Raw genomic sequence first — 21,189 nt, 5'->3', positions numbered from 1 at the left:
CGGGGCGGGGGGGCGGCGGGGGAGTCCCGGGAGCCCCCGGCCCCTCGGGCGGGCCGGGCGGGGGGCGGGGGGCTGCGCTCCGTGTGCGCCTGTGTGCCGGCGCGGCGCCCCCGCCCTTCCCCCGGCGGCGCTGCGCGGTGGGCTGGCGCTGGGGTATTTACGGTAACGTGGACCCGGCGGTGGCAGCTCGGTCGGTGTCAGGTGATCGGCGCCGAGGAGCCGCCGCCACAGCCCGGGAGGAAGATGCAAGATGGCCCAGCGGGGCCGTGAGGGGCTCCGCGGCGCCCCTTCCCCGCCCGCCGCCTGCCCGGCCGGCGGGAAGCGCTGAGGCCAGCGCCGCCGCGCCACAGCCCGTCCCCGGCGGGGGCACCGAGCCATGGGGCTCTGCTACAGCCTGCGCCCGCGGCTCTTCGGCGACGCCGGCGGCGGCGGCTCCATCTCCAGCGCCGCCTCGGAGCCCGAAGCGCCGGCGGAGCCTCACGCCGCCCCGCAGCCGCAGCCTCTCGGCGTCCCGCTCCGGCCCGGCGGTAAGCCCGGCGGGGAGGCGGACGGGCCGCCGCTGCTGCTGCTGCAGAACGGCGGCGGCGGCAATGGGGCGGCCCCCGAGCGGCAGCCGGCGCTGCCCAAGGCCGGCGGCCCCGGCCTTGGCGGCGGGGGGAAGGCGGCGCGGCAGCAGGCGCTGCACCAGCCGCCGGCGCTCCAGAGGACCTGGGAGAAGCTGCGCCTGGAGGAGCGGGAGGCGGAGAAGGAGGCGAGGAAAGTCAGTAAGAGCATCGACCGGGCGCTCAAGGAGCAGAAGCGGGAGTACAAGCAGACGCACCGCCTGCTGCTGCTCGGTACGTGTGTCTGTCTGTCTGTCTCTCTGTGCGGGGGTGTGCCGGGGCAGGCAGGTGCCCCGCGGGACTCCCCGCCAGCGCCCCCTCCCCGGCTTCCCCTGTTTTCCTTGGGCACCCTCCATCCCTCCTTTGTCTCCCCGCTGCCCCCCCCGGCCCTGCCCTCCCGCCCCCCGGCCGTGTCCGTCCCCGGGTTCTCCCCCAGACGGATTTACACCTTCTTTTCCCTTCCTCCTCCCCCTGGTCTCTCCTCCCCGCTTCTGGCCCTGGCAGCGGTTCTGCAATGGAGAACACGATCGGCGCTTGTCGGGCGCGGGCGAGCGGCTCCACCCAGGCAGGCAGGCGGGCGGGCGGGAGCGATGCGGATGGGGGAGCAGCGGGGTCTTCCCGGGTGGAGGAGCCCTGCCCGGGAGGGGGCTACCCCATCGCCCGCGGCGGGAACTTCGCTCGGCACCCTCGCAACTCGGAAACACGAACGGAAAAAAAATAAAAATAATAACATTTTTTTAAAAATCACGGTGGAAAGGAGGTAAAATGGCCATGCAAGTGTGTAGCCTGTGGATGGTCCTCCTGTGCCGCGTGTAAGCAGGGATGGTTTAATGAGGAGCGGCTTGAGGCTCCTAAATGAGAGGAGTGGTGATGAGCAATAGGCTCCTTATTTAAAGAAGCAGTGAGCGGAGTAAGGGGAAATAAGAGGATGTAGATATATACATTCCTCAGACATCGCCTCGACTACAAGATGTGTTCTTCAGCTGCAGGCTCTCAGATTTTTTAGGGACGACTTGCCAGCTTTTGTCCCCTCTTCTCTGAGGTGCTACGTGCGGTCTGCTGTTGCTACTGCTCTTTCTAAGCATTAGTTAATAGTCCTCTCCGGAGGATTTGTACCAGCTGATACATTTACAGTATGAAAACCACAGGGGTATCTAATACAAGCATCTCATTTCCTGCAGGAAACAGAACAGTCATACTGCAGGGCTTTTTTTTTTTATGGTCTGAGCAGAGGGCTTATTTGGCCTCTTAGCTGTGGTCATAAATATCTGTTTTCTGTTAGCATGAAAATACTGATTTGCTTTTTGCATTAGCTTCTTTGCCTGTTCTCGTAAAGTTGCGTGGCACAGAGTTTTGGTGCTTATCTAAGTGCATTCCAGATTTGGGGTTGTCTTTACATCCTTCTTTATAAAACTCTGTTTCTGTTTTACTGGATTCCTTCATTCCTGTTGGAGGGTTCGGGGAGGAGAAAATATGAAATACAGCAGTGGACAAAAGGTATGCCAGAACTGTAGTGCTTGATTTCCATAAAACAAATAATGGGCTTTATTATTACCCGTAAAATACCAGCTTATAGGATAGTAGTGCAGCTGGTAGAAAGGAAGCAAGAAGAAGACGTAATTCATACTCTATGGAATTATTATTATCAGTAGTAGTAGTAGTGGTAAAATGTTTCTTCTGATTCTTGAACTGTTGCAGTAATTAACTCTTTGATATGCCTTTTTAATGAAATATTAAAAATTAATTTTTTTTTCTTCCTCAAGCATCTGAATATGTGTTTTGACTAGTATGGCTGTAAGAAGGCAGAGATCCTGTTTAGTGGCCTTCCTCTGGAGAGCATTGTCATTGAACAAAAGAATTCTGACAAATAGATACTGTGTGTAGTCTATAGCATGGGTGGTTGTCATAGTAAACCAGAGCAGTAAACACCTGTTCAGAAACAATGACATTTGAAAAATAAATCATCTCTGACCTTTGGCACTCTAAAAGAAATTCAACACTCCTAAGACTCCCTGTGTTGAATTTTGTTTAAAATCCGTGTCATAATCAAAAAAGATTCTCTTGATCTCCATGTTGCTGGGAGGAAATGTTGGATTATTGTTTCAGGCCTTGCAGATCAGGGCCTGACTTAAATGTTTCATTTGGATGTAGGGAGAGCTGCAGGTGCTTTGTATTGTGTTTGAAAGTAGTGGAAATGCTGCTGTAGATAAGAAGAAATTATTTAGAATGGGGAAGGGTTTATTTGTCAGAGAAGGAGTAAACCAAAATTGCACTGCACAGGTAATAGGTTTCAGTCTTGCACAGAGAAAAAGACTTAGAATGTACACAAAGGTCTTTTAGAATAAAGAATATTACCAGCCTGATATTTTATAGCATTTCAAGTTGTTAATAACTGGATCCTTGCCCCTAAGGGCTTCCTGGCAGAGTGAACCTGAAAAGCGTACCTTTGCTAGAGAGAGGAGGAATATTGTTGTACATCAACATGGAGGAAATGCACAGCAGAGGTGAAATGGTGAATGCAGTGACAGCAGAGCACCATCACAGAACAAACAAAGTTGAGCAACAGCGTTGGCGTGGGCTTTGTGTTTCTTTTTTTAAACACAAGTTTGTAAATAATAGCCTCATTTTGCCTTGCCCTCGTGTATGCCGTACATTTACTGGGGCAAGTTTAGAAGATATTATTGAAATTTTAGAGAAAAATACGGTGTATATTTTAAGGAGCTACTATTAGATATCAAAAGGGTGTGCAAACAAATGCACTAATGTAAGAATAATGAGAATCCTTAGAATCTAAATAAGTAGTATATTAGAAGAGAAGCTTATAAATGTTTGAAAACGACCTTTCCTTAAAAGCACACTTACTCGTTTATTATGTCAAATGAAAACAGTCAGCTTTGTGATGAGCTGTGCATGTCAGTTACCAAGATATTATGAAGTCTCAAAGGCTTTTCATAGTGTGTGTTGGTAAATACCTCTCAAAGAGCCTGTTCTTGCCTGTTACAGTTTACCCCAACTAATGTCTCGTGGTGCACGTGATGTTTTGACACTCTCCCCTAACCTACATTCGGAAGCACTTAACGTGTTTTGTCATAACCAGTGATTGTGAAAGGCAGGGTGTGCAGTAAGTGCTCAAGATCAGCTCTCAGTCTGTGCCTCCCCCATAAATAGGTGTTTAAGTATCAGGTGGCTGTAGCTGTGATGCTGAGGCTTTGCTGGTGCCCTGGAGTAACAGCAGATGTGGTTTGGGTCCATTTGTTTTTCTTCTTCTGAAAGAAGAACCCACATAAAATGGAAACTGGCTTTCCACCACAGTTGGCTGTTTCTTGCTTAACGTCCACTTTAAAAATACAATAAATTGATTGATTATTGAATTGATTATTTGGTGCTGTATTATTTGTAGGGGGGTTTATTTCCTTTTCTTTTTATAAGTGAAGTGTTCATCTGTGCAGAGTTCTTAGGATGCTTTTACTAACCCTGAGATGAGGATTTTTTTTTTTTTAAGCATATTTGTTTTTTGATCATATTTGCAGGGCTTGATCGGAGTTTTGTAGCTTTGGTTTCTGTTTTGTTTTCTGTTTGGTCTTTTTCCACAGAATTGCAGTCACTCTCTTCTGCAAGATTGTTTTAGCTGCTGATTTCCTAGAAACTGTAGAAACATTTCAAATCACTTTATAGAAGCAATTTACATTCTCATTTGCAGTCTCATATTTTAAACTATTTTGTGAGTGGGGTGAAGGGGAATTGGCTTTAAACAGAGTGTTAACCATTGTGGTATAATTAAGGCTCATGTAATGTTGAAGTAAGCTATAAATTGATTTTTTTTTTCCTAGATAGCTGTTGTCTTCTAACCTCTGACTCCTATTTTTTTCCATTTACCCTGACTCCTGCTTGCTATCCTAACTTGGGATGACTTTCTCAAGCAGAACACATTCTTTTACACTTCCTTGCTAAATTGAAACTGAAAGTGTTCTGAGTAAAAGCTTTTCTGTTCAACAGAAACTGAAAGTAATGATATAGGGATGAAGGGAGGGGAAACAGAGATACTAATTTTCTTCACTTAAAAGGTATTGGAACTACTTACATGATATTTCAGTACTGAATTCATAGTGAAATTTAGATATGTTTGGTGATGTTCATGTACAAAAGTGTAGAAAACAACAAACAACAATTCCTGTGAATTGATGGAAATCAAACACAAAGATGCCTTGTCAAGCTTGGGAAAGTCCTACATAGGAGTTCCCAGAAAGCTCAAGAGGTGTATAACAAGAGTAATAGATTTTTTTTTCTTAACTATGCACCAAATGATTTGTCAGAAATGAACATTCTGTGCAAAGAGAGTTTCTGGTCTGACAGTGGCTTTTAGACTGAGATTGAAGTCTCATAAATGTTCTGCATTCACATTCACAAATCCTTAAGTTCATCATACATCCTCAAGCCAATTTTAAATCTTAAACCTAATGAATTTTATTTTGAAAATAATTTTAACTTCTATATGGTGCCAACTCATGCTTTTTGATAAATACCTGAATATAGTTTAGCTTGATGTGGTGATACTTTCCATGTGTCTGCATGAGGTTGAATGTTTGAGGTGTTTTTCTGTTACCACCAGAGAGGACTCCTTCCCTGGTCTATAAGGGAGCTTGGCATATTTAGGATCCTTACAGACAGCTATTTCTACTATGGAGATCATGCACAGATAATTGGTAGGAATAGAAATCTCCAGGACTTTGAAATCCTGGGCTGCAAATACTGATAAATGTAATCATGCAAAAGTGTTTTATAATCCCTAATACTTGGTGTAATTTGCAATGTCTTTTCAAAAGCTCTTCTGCTTTTGTTGTAACTTCATGGGAAGTGGGATATGCACTCCTTGCACAGGAGGAAACCAGTAGGCAGAAGTCATCACTACGTTTGGGATCAGTGCTTAACTTTGGGGGAGTTTTACGTGTACTGAAAACAATCCCTGACTTACAATCCTTAGCTTTTCTTTCTCTGTAAAATAAAAGCTAATTAGATTTAGCCCATATTTAGGTGTTTTTACTTATTTCCATCCTTTGATTGATTTTGCTTATCTTGAATCACTTGATATTTAAGAAAAAAATAACTAAATAATTTTTCCCTGTGTTAAGTGTAGTAATACTGGGAGGCTTTAAGTGCTGTGGAAGGGTGGGTTCTGCAGCTGTTAACTAGAACTTTTGGTTATTAGGCAAGTTTTGTGTATATTCCATGAATGCTTCTTGGAATGCAGTGTCTTAGCTAAGCAAACTTTGCAGGTATGTTATGTCATGTTAAGGTCCCACTGTCACTGGAACTTTTTGACTGCTGAAATTTTGAAGAGTGGGTAAAACTCCTACCTTTTAATCCTTGTTTTCCCTTCTCCCCCCAAACAGTTTAGAAGAAATACATTGTTACTGTGTTCATCCCTTTCAGCTGTGCAACCTACACACCCAATTTCTTCTTCTTTTGTTTTACTGTTTTTGACACAGTGAAACTGCAAATTTGGGGGAATACTTAATGGTGGGGGTTTTTCATACAGTCATGGCTTCCCTCAACTTACTTTTTCAAGTCAGGTGCCATTTGACCTTGTAAAGTTGAATTAAATTTTTTAACAGTTGTTTTTGTCTTTTTTTACATCCAGCAGTCTGTCCAAGCTGTTGCAGAAACCTGGCCTGCCTTCTGCTTACCAAGTTTAACTTTTTCATAGTTACACCTCTTCTAGAAACATTTTGTCTTTGCTGTGTGGTGTGGAAATGGTTCTTGTCTGTGGATTTTTGAATAGCAGTAGAGAAAATGGTGTAACTAAGATAACAGAGGTATTGCTTATTCTCATGTAAAAGGGATAAAATCTTACAAATCTTATGCAGGATCTGGAGGAAATGCAGCCTTGTATCGGGCCTGTGCACATCATATTTATGCTTTTTCCAAGAGTGGATGAGCATGTTCAGTACACTGACTAGTATATTTTATATTATCCCTGTAGCACTGTATGAATGTATGTTTGAAACTCCTGTGTCTTGTGATTTCTCTGCACATGAATATTAAATTAAAGTGTAATAACTTAAAGCCTTGTGGAACAAGCTCTGTGAAGAAAGAAATGTGTGCTGTTGTGTGGACCAGAATAGGCAAAAACTCCTTAAGAAAGGATTTATTATTTTCTTTTTCTGTGTTCTTGTGCAGAAGACAAAAAAATCTGAGAAAAAAGCTGCCAATTAATGTCTGTAATGTAAGACATAACATCAGTCACCTGTACTGGAACATCTTAGCTCATAAGATCTCTTTGAAGTAAACTTGAATTGCATCCTCAGAATTTGGTGTTTTATGTTTCTTTGGTTTTAAACTTATGTTTGAAGAATTATAAATTCCACTTATCTTTAAGGTAATGTTAGGTTTCAAGAATAATAAATTTGTTCTTTTGAAAATACCATTACTGTAGTAAGTCCGCTCCAGGTAGAATTGGAAATTCTGTGCTGTTATTTTTATTTTAGAGAACTTACATCCTGTTGGAACAACATGCATTTTGCAGCTTAAATCTGTTTAAAAGTAGAAGGGATTTTTTTCCCCCCCAAGTATTTAAAATAAAAAGAAAACTGAAAAGTTTTGCACTTTTTCTATGATACACAATACACTTTTAACAGTTTCTTTTAAGAGGACTTCATTCCTTTAAAGAGCAAAAAGAAAGTACTTCTCAGCAGTCAATTCAAGCAAATTATCTTCAGAAAATGAGACCATTCCTTCTGTGATTTGGGTTAGTGCAAGCAATGGAGATAAGTAGCAGGCTTGAAAACATCTGTAATAAAAACCCATCAATAAATTGAATCGCCCTTCTCTGTGCGTATCGTTTCCTCACCCCAGCCTCACTTTCTTAATTTGAAAATACATACTTTTTGATACATGTAATATACTCTGTGTTTAATTTGTCATCTGTAGATTAAAATGGATAAGGAAGAGTTGTATTTTTCCATCATGAAGAATGAAGGCTATGTTAACCTGCCAAAAATGTGGGTGAACACAGATCCTCAGTATTGTGTGCAAGTGTAATTTATATTAAGCAGCTGAATCTTTTATTGAAAACTGTTGTGAATATTGCTGAGACATTGCCAACTCTGCTATGCTGCAACTCTCTGAACTACAGGGAATTAATCATTCTGTACCTTGGAGCAAATGCAGAATGCACTTCATGGTGTTAGGTAGTGCCTTCTTTAGAATCATCTTTATTTTCCCAAATGCCTCACATGTGGAGGACAAAACTACAGCAAAAGCAAGTTGGTTGTTTTCCTTAAGTGAGAGCACTCTTTCCAGGTTCATGTTTGAATTTTGTGTTGATTGTAGATTCATTTTCTATTCCAAATGATATTTTTTCAGATAGAGGTGCACACGTTTGTCTGTGTGTGGCCACTCAAGTTTGAGTCACGTGTCTGTGTGTGGCACACGTTTGAGTCACATGGCCACTCGAGTTCTTGTAAAATGAAGAGATTGCTCTGAGGAGTCCAGGTGAGATAAACCAACCTTCAAGAATATGTGGTTGGATTATGTCCTGGCATACCTCATAGCCTTCAATCTTCATAAGCACAGGGCAAGTGTAATGGATTCTGCTACAAGATTGTTTTGTAATTCAGACGTCCAGTGAGTCAAAGGATGAAAAAAAGCAAACTTATGGTGTTATCTTCTGCCTGTTCTGAGCTTGCTGTGTTTGTCTAATTCACTGTCTAGCAGAGATAGGAACATGATAGTAAGCACTTCTAATGTGTCAGCCATTGCAAAGATTTGTATATTTTTTATGTTCTTTTATGAACTATAAACCTGAAATGCAGAAGAATATAATAATTTTTATAAAGGACATGCACAGAATTAAGCAGTTCATAATCTGAAAATATATGATTAAAGAGTTTGGGGGAGGTTTTGTGTTTTTTTGATTTTTCTAAGGTTTTGGTAGGGTTTGGTTTGTGTGCCTTTTTTTAATCTAATTTTTAGATAGGCAAAAGTAAGTGGCAAGATGATTTATATCTCATAATATGTCTGCTTTAATTTAATTTAGTCATTTCATGACCTAATACTAAAAAATACTGAACAAATAAATTGTAAAATTCCTTGATGTGTAGGAGACATTCTTCTGCTTCACCTGTGCTTAGGAACCTCATGGTAGTTGTCAGTCTGATACTGTTGTGTGTGGTGCTGTGCAACCAATTTAGTCATTTCATGACCTAATACTAAAAAATACTGAACAAATAAATTGTAAAATTCCTTGATGTGTAGGAGACATTCTTCTGCTTCAGCTGTGCTTAGGAACCTCATGGTACGTTGTCAGTCTGGTACTGTTACGTGTGGTGCTGTGCAACGTGGTTATGTATATTTCCTGGTCAATAACCAGGAAAATGGCATGAAGGACAGGCTGTAACTTAGGAGAGCTCTCAGATCCTTTTATTCATTTGGTCTACTGACTTGTGAGCATGGCTGAAGACAGCAGAGTAGCTGTTCAGCTGTTTTGCTTTTATCCCTTGAAAATATTTCCATGAATGAAAACAGATGGGAACTACAGGACAATAATTCTGGTTTAGATTGAGTAGTTGATCTTCCTTTGAGTTAACATTTTGAAAGAACAGAAATCTCAAATTCTTTAGAGTATTTTCTCACGCTTGGGATGGGATGAGGGGAACAAAAATACCTAACCAACTAAGAAACCACCCATCTGTCATGTAAATTCGGATGGCTTTGTTTTGTTTAACAGAGCTGTACTTCAAATTCATATTTATCTGGACTGTCCCTGCAGGTGAAATAGCACTGAGAGGGGAACACAAGCTTTTGACACTTAGAGAAAGACTGGATAACAAGCTATATTTAAATAGCTGCCATGCATCATTCCTTTTGTAAATATATTTTTCTTCTTAATTTTGGGACTATTTTTACACTTTGTGATTCTTCAGTGTTGTAAATTATTTATTTTGCCTTGATGGAAGACTAATAGAGAAACACTAGAGTTGAGTTTGATACTGTGCTTCCTGATGTCTTGGTTCCAGATCAGGAGCCATATCAGTTCCTTTTCCTTGAAGTTCTGCGTGCACTCAGAGTGCATAAGCCTGTTATTCCAAATTCTGTTGCTGCTCACTCAGGTTTTCTTATTCTTATTCTTCTTATTATAAGAATATTTTCTTAGAGTTTGATACTGTGCTTCCTGATGTCTTGGTTCCAGATCAGGAGCCATATCAGTCCCTTTTCCTTGAAGTTCTGATTGCACTCCGAGTGCATAAGCCTGTTATGCCAAATTCTGTTGCTGCTCACTCAAGTTTTCTTATTCTGTTCAGTGTGACATCTGAGTTCATGAGCTTGTTTGTTCAGTAGTGTCTTTCTGACTTTGTTATTATTGAAGCAGTGCACTTGGTGTCTTGTTCATTTTAGATTTTGGGTTTTTTTAATGAGGAAACGACAATAATATTTTAGGGGGCTACATATTCACTCTAATGGCCTTCTACTTCTTGACTCCGTGTATAGAGGTGAAAATGTTTGCTCAGCAGAGGTGGGGGGGAAAGAACAAAAAACTGCCTGCAGTGGTATTTGGCTTGTGATATGCAGAACTCTCCTCTGTCAGGCAATCCTGGCTCCAGGTGTATGTCAGCTATGTCTTTGAACTACCAGAGGTGGAAGAAAAACTGTCTCACAGAAAAGCTGAAATGAGGAGAGTAGTTTTTTGATACTTGAAGTTGCTCATAATTTAATGCAGAAAGGATCACCTGAAGAGCACTCGACTCCCTATCAACTCCCATTTGGCAGTAGTCCTTGTCTAATTAAAGCAGATTCACAGATATGTGATCTATCTGCCAGAGACTGAATTAATGCTTTCTAATATGTCAGGAAGAGCTAAAGCAATGCAGTAAAAGGTCAAACAGCCTTTCATATATGCTGGAGAGCTATTTGGACGGTGGGCAGGGAAGATGGGACTACCTTTTTGTGCTTCTTCGTGCTATCAACAGCTGCTTGTGCTCCTGGTCCAGCTGTTTAAGTAAAAGCAGATAGGAGCTCTGATGCTCTGAAACAGGAGCAGTTGTTCCACACTTGCTCCGATTCCCTATACAATGCTGAAGAGCAGGTACATGTTAATACCTTGTTCTGCTCTAGGGGGAGGCCATTCATCTTAATACCTCAGTTTCTCTGGGTTTCTGTGCATTGGTTGTGTGAGCAGTGCCACAGTCTGCCAGGGTTCTGCAGCACCTCCTGTTCTCGTCCATGTAGATTGTGTGCGGGACAAAACAAATACAAAACCACCTCGAAGCCAAAACAGCATAAAATCAGTACATCCTACTGTGCTGACTGCCACTGAAATGTCACCTTTCCTTAGTGACAGTATTTCTCTTAAGATTAAGATGGCTGGGCGAGTATGGGAGCAAAAGTTTTTATTTTGTTTTTCTGTTCCTACCCCTTACTCTTAAAAGTAAGAACTTTTGCTGTTTGGGATTGTTGGTGGGGTTTATATATATATATATATTCTGTATCCTGATTCCCTGATAAAAGATAATTAGATAATCTGATAAAAGAGTAATTAAAAACTTGAATTAATTGGCTGTTCACATGATGTGCAAAGAAATGTTGAATTATTCTCTCTTAATCTTGTGTCAGACAAAAATAGTCTGAAGGTATTACTGAGTCCCACATAAATAAATAGGCACCATGCTTTGAGTTCAGTCCTTTATTCCCTAACACAGTTCTCTCTGAATTTAGACTGATCAAGACTTTGGTATTGGTAGCTGCTTAATCAGCTTGAGGTAAGCAATGGGACAGTGGATCAGACTTTAGGAGTTTATGAACAATTAGACTAAAGTCCAGAGGTGACTAGTAAGATTTTTCCATTTGACTATATATGTAACCAAGACATCATTTCATTTCCTCATAGTCTCTGTGCTCTAAACTCATAAATTGCTTGAATTTTAACGTGAATATTACACTATTACTTCATAGAAAGTGTTCAAGCAGTGTTACTCTTTTGAACCCTAGTTCAGAATAGGACCCACCCTGTTCTACCTAGCCACTTCAGCTTCTACTGGGCTGGAATTCATACCATGCTTGCTTTCTCCATCTTGTTTTGTATCTGTAACTCACGTAGTTGCTCCATTTCTTGAAAGAAAACAGTCTGGCATATATTCATTGAAAGCTAAATGTGCTCATCACTTATTGCTCTTGTCTGACTGTGTTTTCCAATGTATCTGAGGTGGGCATGCCTGCTTTAATGGTGTTTGTATTTCTTTTCTGCAGGAAGCATTGGTTTTATTTTTTGAATTTAGCTGACTATATATAATTACTATATATCCAAGTGTTTCTGAAACTGACCTGTAAAAATCTTTGTACTCTGCTTCTGCTGCTTCTAAAAATATGACCTTGCGGTGGCTCATGAAAGAATATTACTTGACTGTACCAGGTTTATCATAGTTGCTGTTCTCCAGTGTTGCTGCTTGTCCACACTTGAGTCTTGATAAGCTAGCATTATTGACAATGGTAACTTTAATCAGTGGGTAAAAGTTTACTGTAGCTAGTTGATGGTTCACACTTCATTCTTGAAATCCATATATTATCTGGTTGCCGATTCAACTTAAAATGTGTTGTATCGATTGTTTGCAGACTAACATCAGGCGTACATGTGCTGCTTATAAATAATACCAAATTATATTGACATAAGCCTTCAACTTAATCAACTGTGTTTGCTATCAATGTCCCTCAGATATTTATTAGTAATTAGGCAAATAACTTATTACTGATTCATTGGCATTAGTTAATAAATAAAAGTCCTGTGCTTGATGGAATGTGATTTTTCTCAAACTATATGTAATCTAAATAGTGGGATCTTGTACCTGAAAAAGCCTTCATTTTCTGATGCCTTCAGGTTATCTCATAGAGTAGCAGTAAATGTGATTGACATTCCTTACGCCATTATCTGTTGTGATTTGCAGGGCATGCTCAGATCCTTCTTGTAGAGAGTCATCCTGTAAATATTAAGAAAAGAACTGTTTAGACCACATTGTGAAGACAGAGGGCAAGAATCTCTGTTTAAAGAATTGTGTTGACACACAGGGCAATTTGCTGTTACTGTTTTAAGGTAAAGAAGCTAACTTGATATTTCTGAGAATATGAATGGTTTTGTTAAACAATTAAGCTAACTAACCACGTTTTGTTCTAGTCTGGTGCAGAAGAGGATGCTGCTATTATGATTTCTTGTAAAACAAATAATGTTGTTAACTTGAGGTACTTCAGAAACAGCAGTACTTTGCTCGGACCTTTTCATCTCTGTTATGTAGTCTGGTTTTAGGGTATTTGAAACTGTTCTGTGTCCTTTTCTTAAAAAAGAAAGCAGCTGCTTATTTAAACTAATATTTTCAACAGCCTGAAAATGCTTTATCAAGATGAAGTACTAAACCAGTTAAATACTTTCTGCTACTACAGACCAGCACAGGAGAAAATGGATAATCTCATGATGTTGTGTTTTTTGTTTTCTTCTTTTATTTGTTACTGGCTGTGGTCCAGAAGAGTCTTCTGTACTGTGTTAGATCTTGCAGGCAATTGCTTGGACCTTTTATGAACACTGTCTTTCAAATCAGCTGACTCTTGTTACTTTTTGCCTTCTTTGTTTATGGTTGAAAAATTACTTAGATTTTGAAACAATCATTATCGTAAAGGAGGCCAAGTCAAAACGTAAACCTCTTAAATTCAAGCATTTAGTAAACTAACACTTTCATTTTAGGTCAGGTTTTTGGTGGCAATTTTATAGTATTTAGAAGGGTAAAATCTGTTAGAAAAACTGCTTATTGCCAGAATTCTTATATGTGATACATGTTGGAAATCAATCCTTACTCTAACCTTTTGCTAAAATAAAGGAAGCATTCTTATCTTCACAGTCCTCTTCTTTATTAATAGGTATTTGACTGATGAATTAGGTCTCTCTGAACACATTGTGGTAGTCTCATTTTTTAACTCATCCTAAACATGCACTAACAATTATCTCAGTTCATAAAATACCTGACCAAGTCTGTCATCCCATCATAGACAGTATGGGTTGGTTGATTCTGAGGTGTACACATTTTTTTTCAGAGCATCAGATGGCTTGAAAATCCTTCTTGACTCCCATCCCTGATTGACAATGTATTTAACATTTCAAAGGTAGCCCTTCCTCTGTGGGTGTTCTGAAAAATCTGGCTCTTACTGGAGCCCGGTCTTCTAGCATTTTAATTAACTCTCCATACAGGGACCGCTCCTGTGGAGAAAACATGCATTTTCTTTTAAAAGAATTTCCAGAATAGATTGTGAGCATAAACTGTGGAGGAGGAAAATTTACTTGCGAGTATAGGAGCAGTTGTGTTTCTGATTTTGCTGTAGTATATAAAGATCTGAAATTCTAAGTCAGTGTAATGTGAAAGTATGTATAAAACACATGCTTTTACACTAAAGCATAGTAAGTCTTGCTGTGACTGCAGGAATCGCAAATGTGAACCTAATTTTGTAGTGTCATCAGTCTGGAATTTACTGCTTCATTTGGAAGAGGAAGTTGAGATCCAGAAGCATGGCAGAAAATTTTCTTGAGTGCCTGATTTCTCAGTTTGATTTTGGTACATGTCATCAAAAGTGCTTCAGAAGTACTGAGTTGTTTTCTACCAGCTTCACTTGGAGTCAAATGGTCAGCGCTGATGAAGACTTACAGAAGTGTTTTGTTTCACAGTCTGAATGTATCTATTACTTCAAGGAGAATATTCTTAATTTTTGTTTTAGTGGTATTTTTGACACTTTGTACTTGGCTCAGTCCTTGAATATGTATTTAAGTGATTTTAATAATTAATTAATTTACTTAGTTTGAGTAGAATTTATAGTTTTTAAGGGTACTCTTACTCTTACCCCTAAAACTGAAAATGCAATATCTTTCATGAAGCCTGTAGAATGCAGCATGTAACTTCTGGCTCAACAGCAGGGTGCTGAAAAAAACTAGGGTAGATTTCAGAACAACAGATTTATTAAAATATTGACCCAAACACTTCTTTGCTTTTTTTCCTAATTTCCCCTTCTGGTCATAGGTATCCATTAGTATTCATGATGGAAAACTTTAAGCTGTGAGGTGAAAGCTTAATAGAATCAGCTGGATAGTATTATATAATGAATATCGTCAGGAAGACTCAACTATAAGGATCAGTTGGGTTTGATCCTAACTGTAGTCAAACTGTCAAATAGACATGCAAAAGTTGGGCATTCCATCATGAAGGATATCTGCCCAAACTTTGGTACACATGCCTTATTTCAACAGGTGTTTTGTTGTCTTGGATTAAATGGCTGCTTCCTTTCTGTGTTTCTCATTGTATTCTCATTCCTTACAGCATATACAGCATAGAATAAATAATAGCAAATGTGTGACATGTTGACTGTATCTCATATTTTCTTTTTTTACGTGGAATAATTCTTGCACTGCATACAGAAGTTTTTAGTGTCTAGTGTGGATTTTTCCAAGGAGTGGACCATTGATATATTTCCTCATGTTCAGTTGGAAAATCAAAGTAGAAGTGGATCATGTTCAAATTGACATATGATCTAGTTTTCAAATATTAGTTTAAATGTCTACATCCTGGCCTACTTCTAAAACTATTTTAGAGAGCTGTAAAAATAAGCTGCTACCTTTTGTGTCCAAATTATTATGTTGATATTTACTCTGATTTCTGAAAACTGCTTGTCAAATTAAATAAATTACATCTTGAGAATGGAGAAACATAGCAATAAAGTTTCTCCATGTTTATTCTCTAATGTTCATGCTGCAGTTGTGTGACCTCCTGTGATGGTTATCACATCCAAGATGTGAAAGCCCAGCTGTGAAGAAACTGAACTTTCTGGTACTGTTTTCATGTCCCCATGCCACCGTAATGGTCTGGGCCTCTCAGATACTCGTCAGACAGGTTCCCTGTCTTGACAGCATGAGAATGTCTTCAAGTTTTAAAAGTACCCTGTTCCTGGCTGTCCTGTGTGCAGTCTCCACTTCTAGCCCAGTGAAAAACGCTGACTGGTAGCAGCTGTTGTTATCCTCTCGTCTCACTTCAGATCAGCATGAGAGGCAGTGTAGTGGAGGGTGTCTTGGCAGCAGCATACCAGGTAGGGGTGACTGCCCCGTGTTGCAAAGATCATCACACTGTATTGCTGCTGCAGATTTCCATATCTGAAAAGTCTCCATCTGACCAGCTTTGGGAGCCAGAGGCCAAGCAAAGAATGAGTCCCTTCCTACACTAAGCAAAGACGGATGGACGGCTACACTCCTGTGAGGGAAAACTTTGTGCCTCCTCCTTGCTGCTAATGCATGACAAGAGTGCATGGGGAAAAAAAATGTAGACAGCAGCTCATTGTTGCAGTCACTAATCTGATTTACCACAAGATGAAGCAGATTCTTAGTTAATGAATTGGATGTTACCAGGTTACCATTCCTGTATGGTCAAGTTGCTGCATCATGTTTGTGGCTTAAGTTTACCTTCTCTGGTCATAGAAGTGCTTATGTAGTGGTAAAATTTTTATGATAAAGCTTCTGTATAATTATAATAGATTATAATAGATTATAATATAATAGATCTACCTTTTTTCCTTAGAAAATGTGTGTGACTGTAAAAGTAACACTTCATAAATATTTCTGTGTGCAGTACAAGTTATTGAACGTGTCATCAGTGGGCTTGATAACAATGTAGATTGGAAATCCTGTATTCCTTTATTGGAACAAAGGGGGATCCAAATCCCATTCAAAACATGATGCAATTTTATCTTATTATTTTAGATCACACATCTGCTCTGTTCCTCAGTGCTTGTCTTCTACCTGTGGTACTATGCCATAACTAATGAATTCTTTGGGATCTTATCTAAGCTGAGGTCATTGTTGGATAAACCATGTCAGTAATTCAGAAAAAACGCAGTCACAGTGTATTGTAACTTCCGGCTATTGCTGGTTACTCTAAAAAAGCCAGCAAAATTACAAAGAAAGTTCAATAACTTGTTCACGAATACAGAGTAAAATAGTAAATTTAAATTTAGAATTTGAATTACTATCAAGCAGATACTGTGTACTCAAAATGAAGCTGTGATACTCAAAGCTGTCTCCACCTGCATTCCCAGTTACCTGCTGATTTGGGTGTGAAGATTTTGCTGCTCCATAGGAAGGGATTTGTGTGTGTGACCTGCTGTGCGGTGAAGCAAACTCCTCTGTGGCAAAAAGAGGCATGCAGTTCTTGTTTCTCCAAGAAAACTGTAGCAGCCTCTTGGCTGAGCCAAATGTCTTCTTACACCAGTTTCCCCAGTTTATAGGTACCATAGTATCACCTCTGTTTGCTCTTTACTCACCATTTGCTTTGCCATGAATGAAGCAGGATTGTGTAGCTAAACTGCCATGGCTTATCCGACAGCATGATTAGAACTGTTAATGCTGTCTTTGCAATTTGGCGAATTGGGAGTAAACTGGGAAAGAACTTGTGGTAATTTCATTATGAAGGCAGCATGGATTTTAATTTTTTTAAACTTGGGGGGTGCATGATGGTTAATTTCAAGATCAGCTCATGAGATACCATATTCTGATGAAACTTCTGTACAAGACAGAGGCTGGTCTAGCATTTTTATAATGGTAACCATTGTTTTTATTGCATACTGAAGTAAATTCTCAGATTCCTAGTGGCTCTTTAGTAAAGAGTTGCAAACTTTACATGGCATAGTAGGTGTTCTTTATCAGTTTCCACATCTTACTTATGAATGAGAATATGCAAAAGTCTGGTTTTGTTTATGGTTGTTTGTTCTTCAGGCCCATATATTTTCAGTCATCTTCTGCCAGATGTAAGTTAAAACTTCTGCAAGATGTTCTTCCCACTAATGGTAGGAAATAGGTCCTTTTGGAAAGCCAGGTGGTCTTTAAGAGCTCTCTGATGGAGTGAGGTGCACTGGATTGGCACTCATCACACCCTGTTACAGTAGATGCAGATGATGGAGCACTGTGGCTTTGCCCCAAGAAGGCAGGTGCAGTTTTCATAGATACAGGGATGTGAAGGCAAGTGCCAAGGGCCTTATGAGATGGTATCTCACTGTGTAATACTCACAAGTTATACTCACAAGACTGTTAACTCATTTAAATATTTCTTAAGCTATTTTGTGACATTATATGAGGAAGACTTTCTTGCATCTCAAGTCGCAGATAAACCCAAAACAGTACTTGCCAAAACAGTAATTGCAAAGATCACTGTGAATAGTCTTAGTGGAGATGTATTCTACAGGCTGCATTCAGGCTTTGTAGTTAAAGAGCAATAACTAGTTAACTGTAGACATGGCAACAGCAACTCTGAAGATATTTGTCAAAGGTTATTAAAGCTTGTGCTTTACTTTTCTTCAGTTTCCCTTTCCCACCATGCCCTCCTCCAGTTTACACCACATTTGGGATGAAATGCATACATTTCCATGTTGGTGCTTGGGTAGCAGATAACAAGTATGCAATTCAATTATTTTCTTTCCGTCTCACAGTTTCTCCAACTTGGCCATTTTATTGGAACCTCTTATAAGGAGAATCTTCTCTGGTTGAAGATAAACACTGAAGACATTGAAAGCTTTAAAACTAGTTCCTGTTTTCTACAATACTGTTCCTGAAGTCCTGTGGGAAGGAGGGATGATTGGTGACTATCCTTGACTTAGTGTAAATGGTTTGAGTGGTGGCAGTATCCAGTGTTACTCAGGGTTACCTGTTAGATCAGCCTCACCCTATTTCTTGTAAACCAGTAAGTCTCACCAACTTTGTCTTAGACAAGACTGGTGTTGATTCAAGGTGCATCTGATTATTCTTTTGCCAGCTGTCCACCTTTCATCTCTTGAGCTTTCCTCCTATTTTTGGGTTGCCAAATGCATCAGACATAGACGAGATCACCTTTACTCATCCAGGAACTTAGTTGCTTAAACAAACAGACCTTCCTGCTGACTGCTGTCTGCGCTGCCCTTCTGATACGCTGATTTGAACCTCATAGAATTGATGGGATTCACTGAAGGAATTATCCATTCTTTACAGATAGATTATCATCTGTTAAAATTTGTGTCTAACATCTTAGCCAAGATGTGGTAGATGTATATGTGATTCTAAGATGACATCGCTTTTCAAGACACATGGCTTTACTCTTCTGCAAACACCAGTGTGTTGAGCTTGAGGAAAGTTTGAGTAAAAAGTGTTCCCATAGGTTCATCCTCTTTCTTTTTGAGCAATGTGATGTGAATATTTACAGTACTGATGTACATATTAATTGCAGACATCAATCATTTGAAACTCATTCATAATGAGCAAATAATAAACTTGCAGGTCTTCGGGTGGGTGTTCCTAACTTCATGAAATCTCCTTAAATAGTTTTCATTAAATGCTATTTTACTTTGGATTTTGAGATAGAACTGATTCAAACTCAAAAAGGGGTGTCACGTTTTGAGAGAAAAAGCAAAGCTGAGAAACCTTTCAATTTTCTGATGCAGAAGGGATAGCATATTATAACTGATACCTGGATTAGGAAAGTTTAAATACAAATATTTAAGGGGATGTCATGTTTCCTTAAAGATGTTGGAAAGCAGCAATCTTCCTTGATAACATGAGTGAATGAATATTGTTATTACAAGTTCTTGTCTTCTCAGGGGATCACACATCCTTGACTACTACAGTTTTGTGTATATCAGCTTACCAGTGCTATAAATATAAATGTTCTGATGCAGGCTTATTCTGCTACCAAAAGATGTAGCTAAAAAACTTAAGAAAAGTCTGTCCACCCTGATAATCTGTAAAATTACCAGTGCTTTGTTCTTCTGGTTTAAAAGAAGTAAGATGTGCTTGTCCTGTTACATTTCAAGAAAGCTAATGACTAATTGACTGCTTGAGAGTTTGTTGTTGTAAATTTGTGAACAGATTTGTTTATCAAAACAGCATGCATGACATTTTGATGGGGATGTTAATGAAATAGTGCTACTGTCACTAGGAATACTGGAATCTCTTCCAAAATTTTTATGGTTGTGTGGACCACTAAGATGATTAGGAGGAAGTCTTCTCTTTCAGTAAAACTTGGATGCTTAAATTGTGTGTAAACATGGCAGGAGGAGTGAGAGTGGTGTGAATTCTCAGCTCTAGACTCTCATCTTAAGATAAAAAATCCAGAAGTGAGACTGACCAGAGAAGGGTTTGCAGTTGAGTGTTGCTCTTCACCAGGTGTTCTTGAGGAATTCCTACGTTCTTTGCATTTTATCTTTAATCCTCGTGGTGGCAGCACACACCATGAGAAAGGGAGCCAGCCGAGTGCTGCTGATCTGGCGTTTAATTGCAGTTAAAATGAGCGTGCTCATACTTACACTTACAGCTTTTGTTTCCAGTGAGGCAGCTCAAAAACAGAGGGTCAAAACTTCATCATCTGCGACGTCAGTTTTTATGAACTTCTGAGACACATTTAGTTGCGAGAAATATTTCCTTTTCTCCTCTCCATCCCCACACCAGCAGGTAAAGGCAGCATTTGTGAAGATAGTGAGTTGCTGAGAAAACTTACATGGGAGGATTGAAGTTTCAGTTGTCCAAAATGTTATCCGAAGACTATTGCAGTTTTTGAATGGTGAGGGGTTTTGTTAACCCCAGCACTAGTGCCAGAACTCTTGTTGTTCAAGGCACTACCTTGCTGTAGTCTTTCCTAATTTGCAAAGTCAGGGTCTCTCTGATGGATTCCATTTGGAAACAGAGAAACAGTGTCAGGCATCCAGTGAAACCTATCAACACAAGGCAAAGAAACAAATACCAAATGTTAGTAATGAGGTACTGGTAACCAAATAACTGAAAAGTCACTAATACACTGAGAAGTTGGTTGCAGATTTGACAGTGTGAAGCAGCAGTAAAGAAGGTAGATAGAACTAACTTTTGGTATCTGAAACAGCCTTTTCCAAAATAGCATCATAGGCAAATTTTTTCTGTAGACTGACTGGATAATGTGAGTGAACAGTTATTTCAGGGCAGAAGTGTTGGTTTGTAAACCAGCACAGGCATGGGTTTGTTTCATGTCATCTGCCTGACCTCACAATCACACATCAGTTTCCTGAGATCTTCTTTCACCTGGCCAAAATGTCAGGTATTTGTTCTGTCTTCAGTGTTTTCTTGCCATACTGTGAAGCTCTCATCATATATATCAATCTTCTGGAACTGAAGCCAGTATTACTGAAGTTCATAAAGTACCTAGAAGAAGGAAATAAGATAGGAAAACAAGCAGCAGTTTATATGGAAAACAGGTAAATGTAGTCTGTACACACTTTTTGCAGGACTGCTTCTGGTATCTGACTTGAAATTGTTTAACTTTAGGAACACTTAGGTGTTCCTTACTCAAGTAAGGATGAAAATATGCTCAGTCTGCATCATGTTCCAGTTAGAAGATTCAAGAACTTGAAAACGGGTAATAAATATTAAAGTGAGGGCATTTTCAGTATCTCAGAAGTGGGCTGAAAAGCCAATTTAATAGCTCTACCTTCCTGAGCTGTTTAGGATATAATGAATTTTAAAAGTAATACAAATTGAAGGGATAGACCATTGTGCCTATAGACATGTGCTTCTTTACCTTTGCATCTT

The 21,189-nt window shown here is 39.8% G+C and overlaps 1 protein-coding gene across 1 annotated transcript in view; it reads left to right on the top strand.

Moving 5' to 3' along the window:
* The first annotated feature begins 196 nt into the window (after positions 1 to 196).
* GNAL (G protein subunit alpha L) overlaps positions 197 to 21,189 on the top strand; it is a 184,272-nt gene continuing 163,279 nt past the window's right edge. Inside the window, exon 1 of the mRNA XM_041399394.1 lies at positions 197 to 836. Within this exon, the coding sequence (XP_041255328.1) occupies positions 377 to 836 (460 nt within the window). The 5' untranslated portion in view covers positions 197 to 376. The remainder of the gene's footprint in view (positions 837 to 21,189) is intronic.

This window comes from Onychostruthus taczanowskii, unplaced genomic scaffold (assembly GCF_017590055.1).
Source record: "Onychostruthus taczanowskii isolate IOZ18803 unplaced genomic scaffold, ASM1759005v1 scaffold16, whole genome shotgun sequence".
Classification (NCBI taxonomy): domain Eukaryota; kingdom Metazoa; phylum Chordata; class Aves; order Passeriformes; family Passeridae; genus Onychostruthus; species Onychostruthus taczanowskii.
The sequence above is the reverse complement of the archived record's forward strand: the minus strand, read 5'-3'. Positions and strand labels throughout refer to the sequence as shown.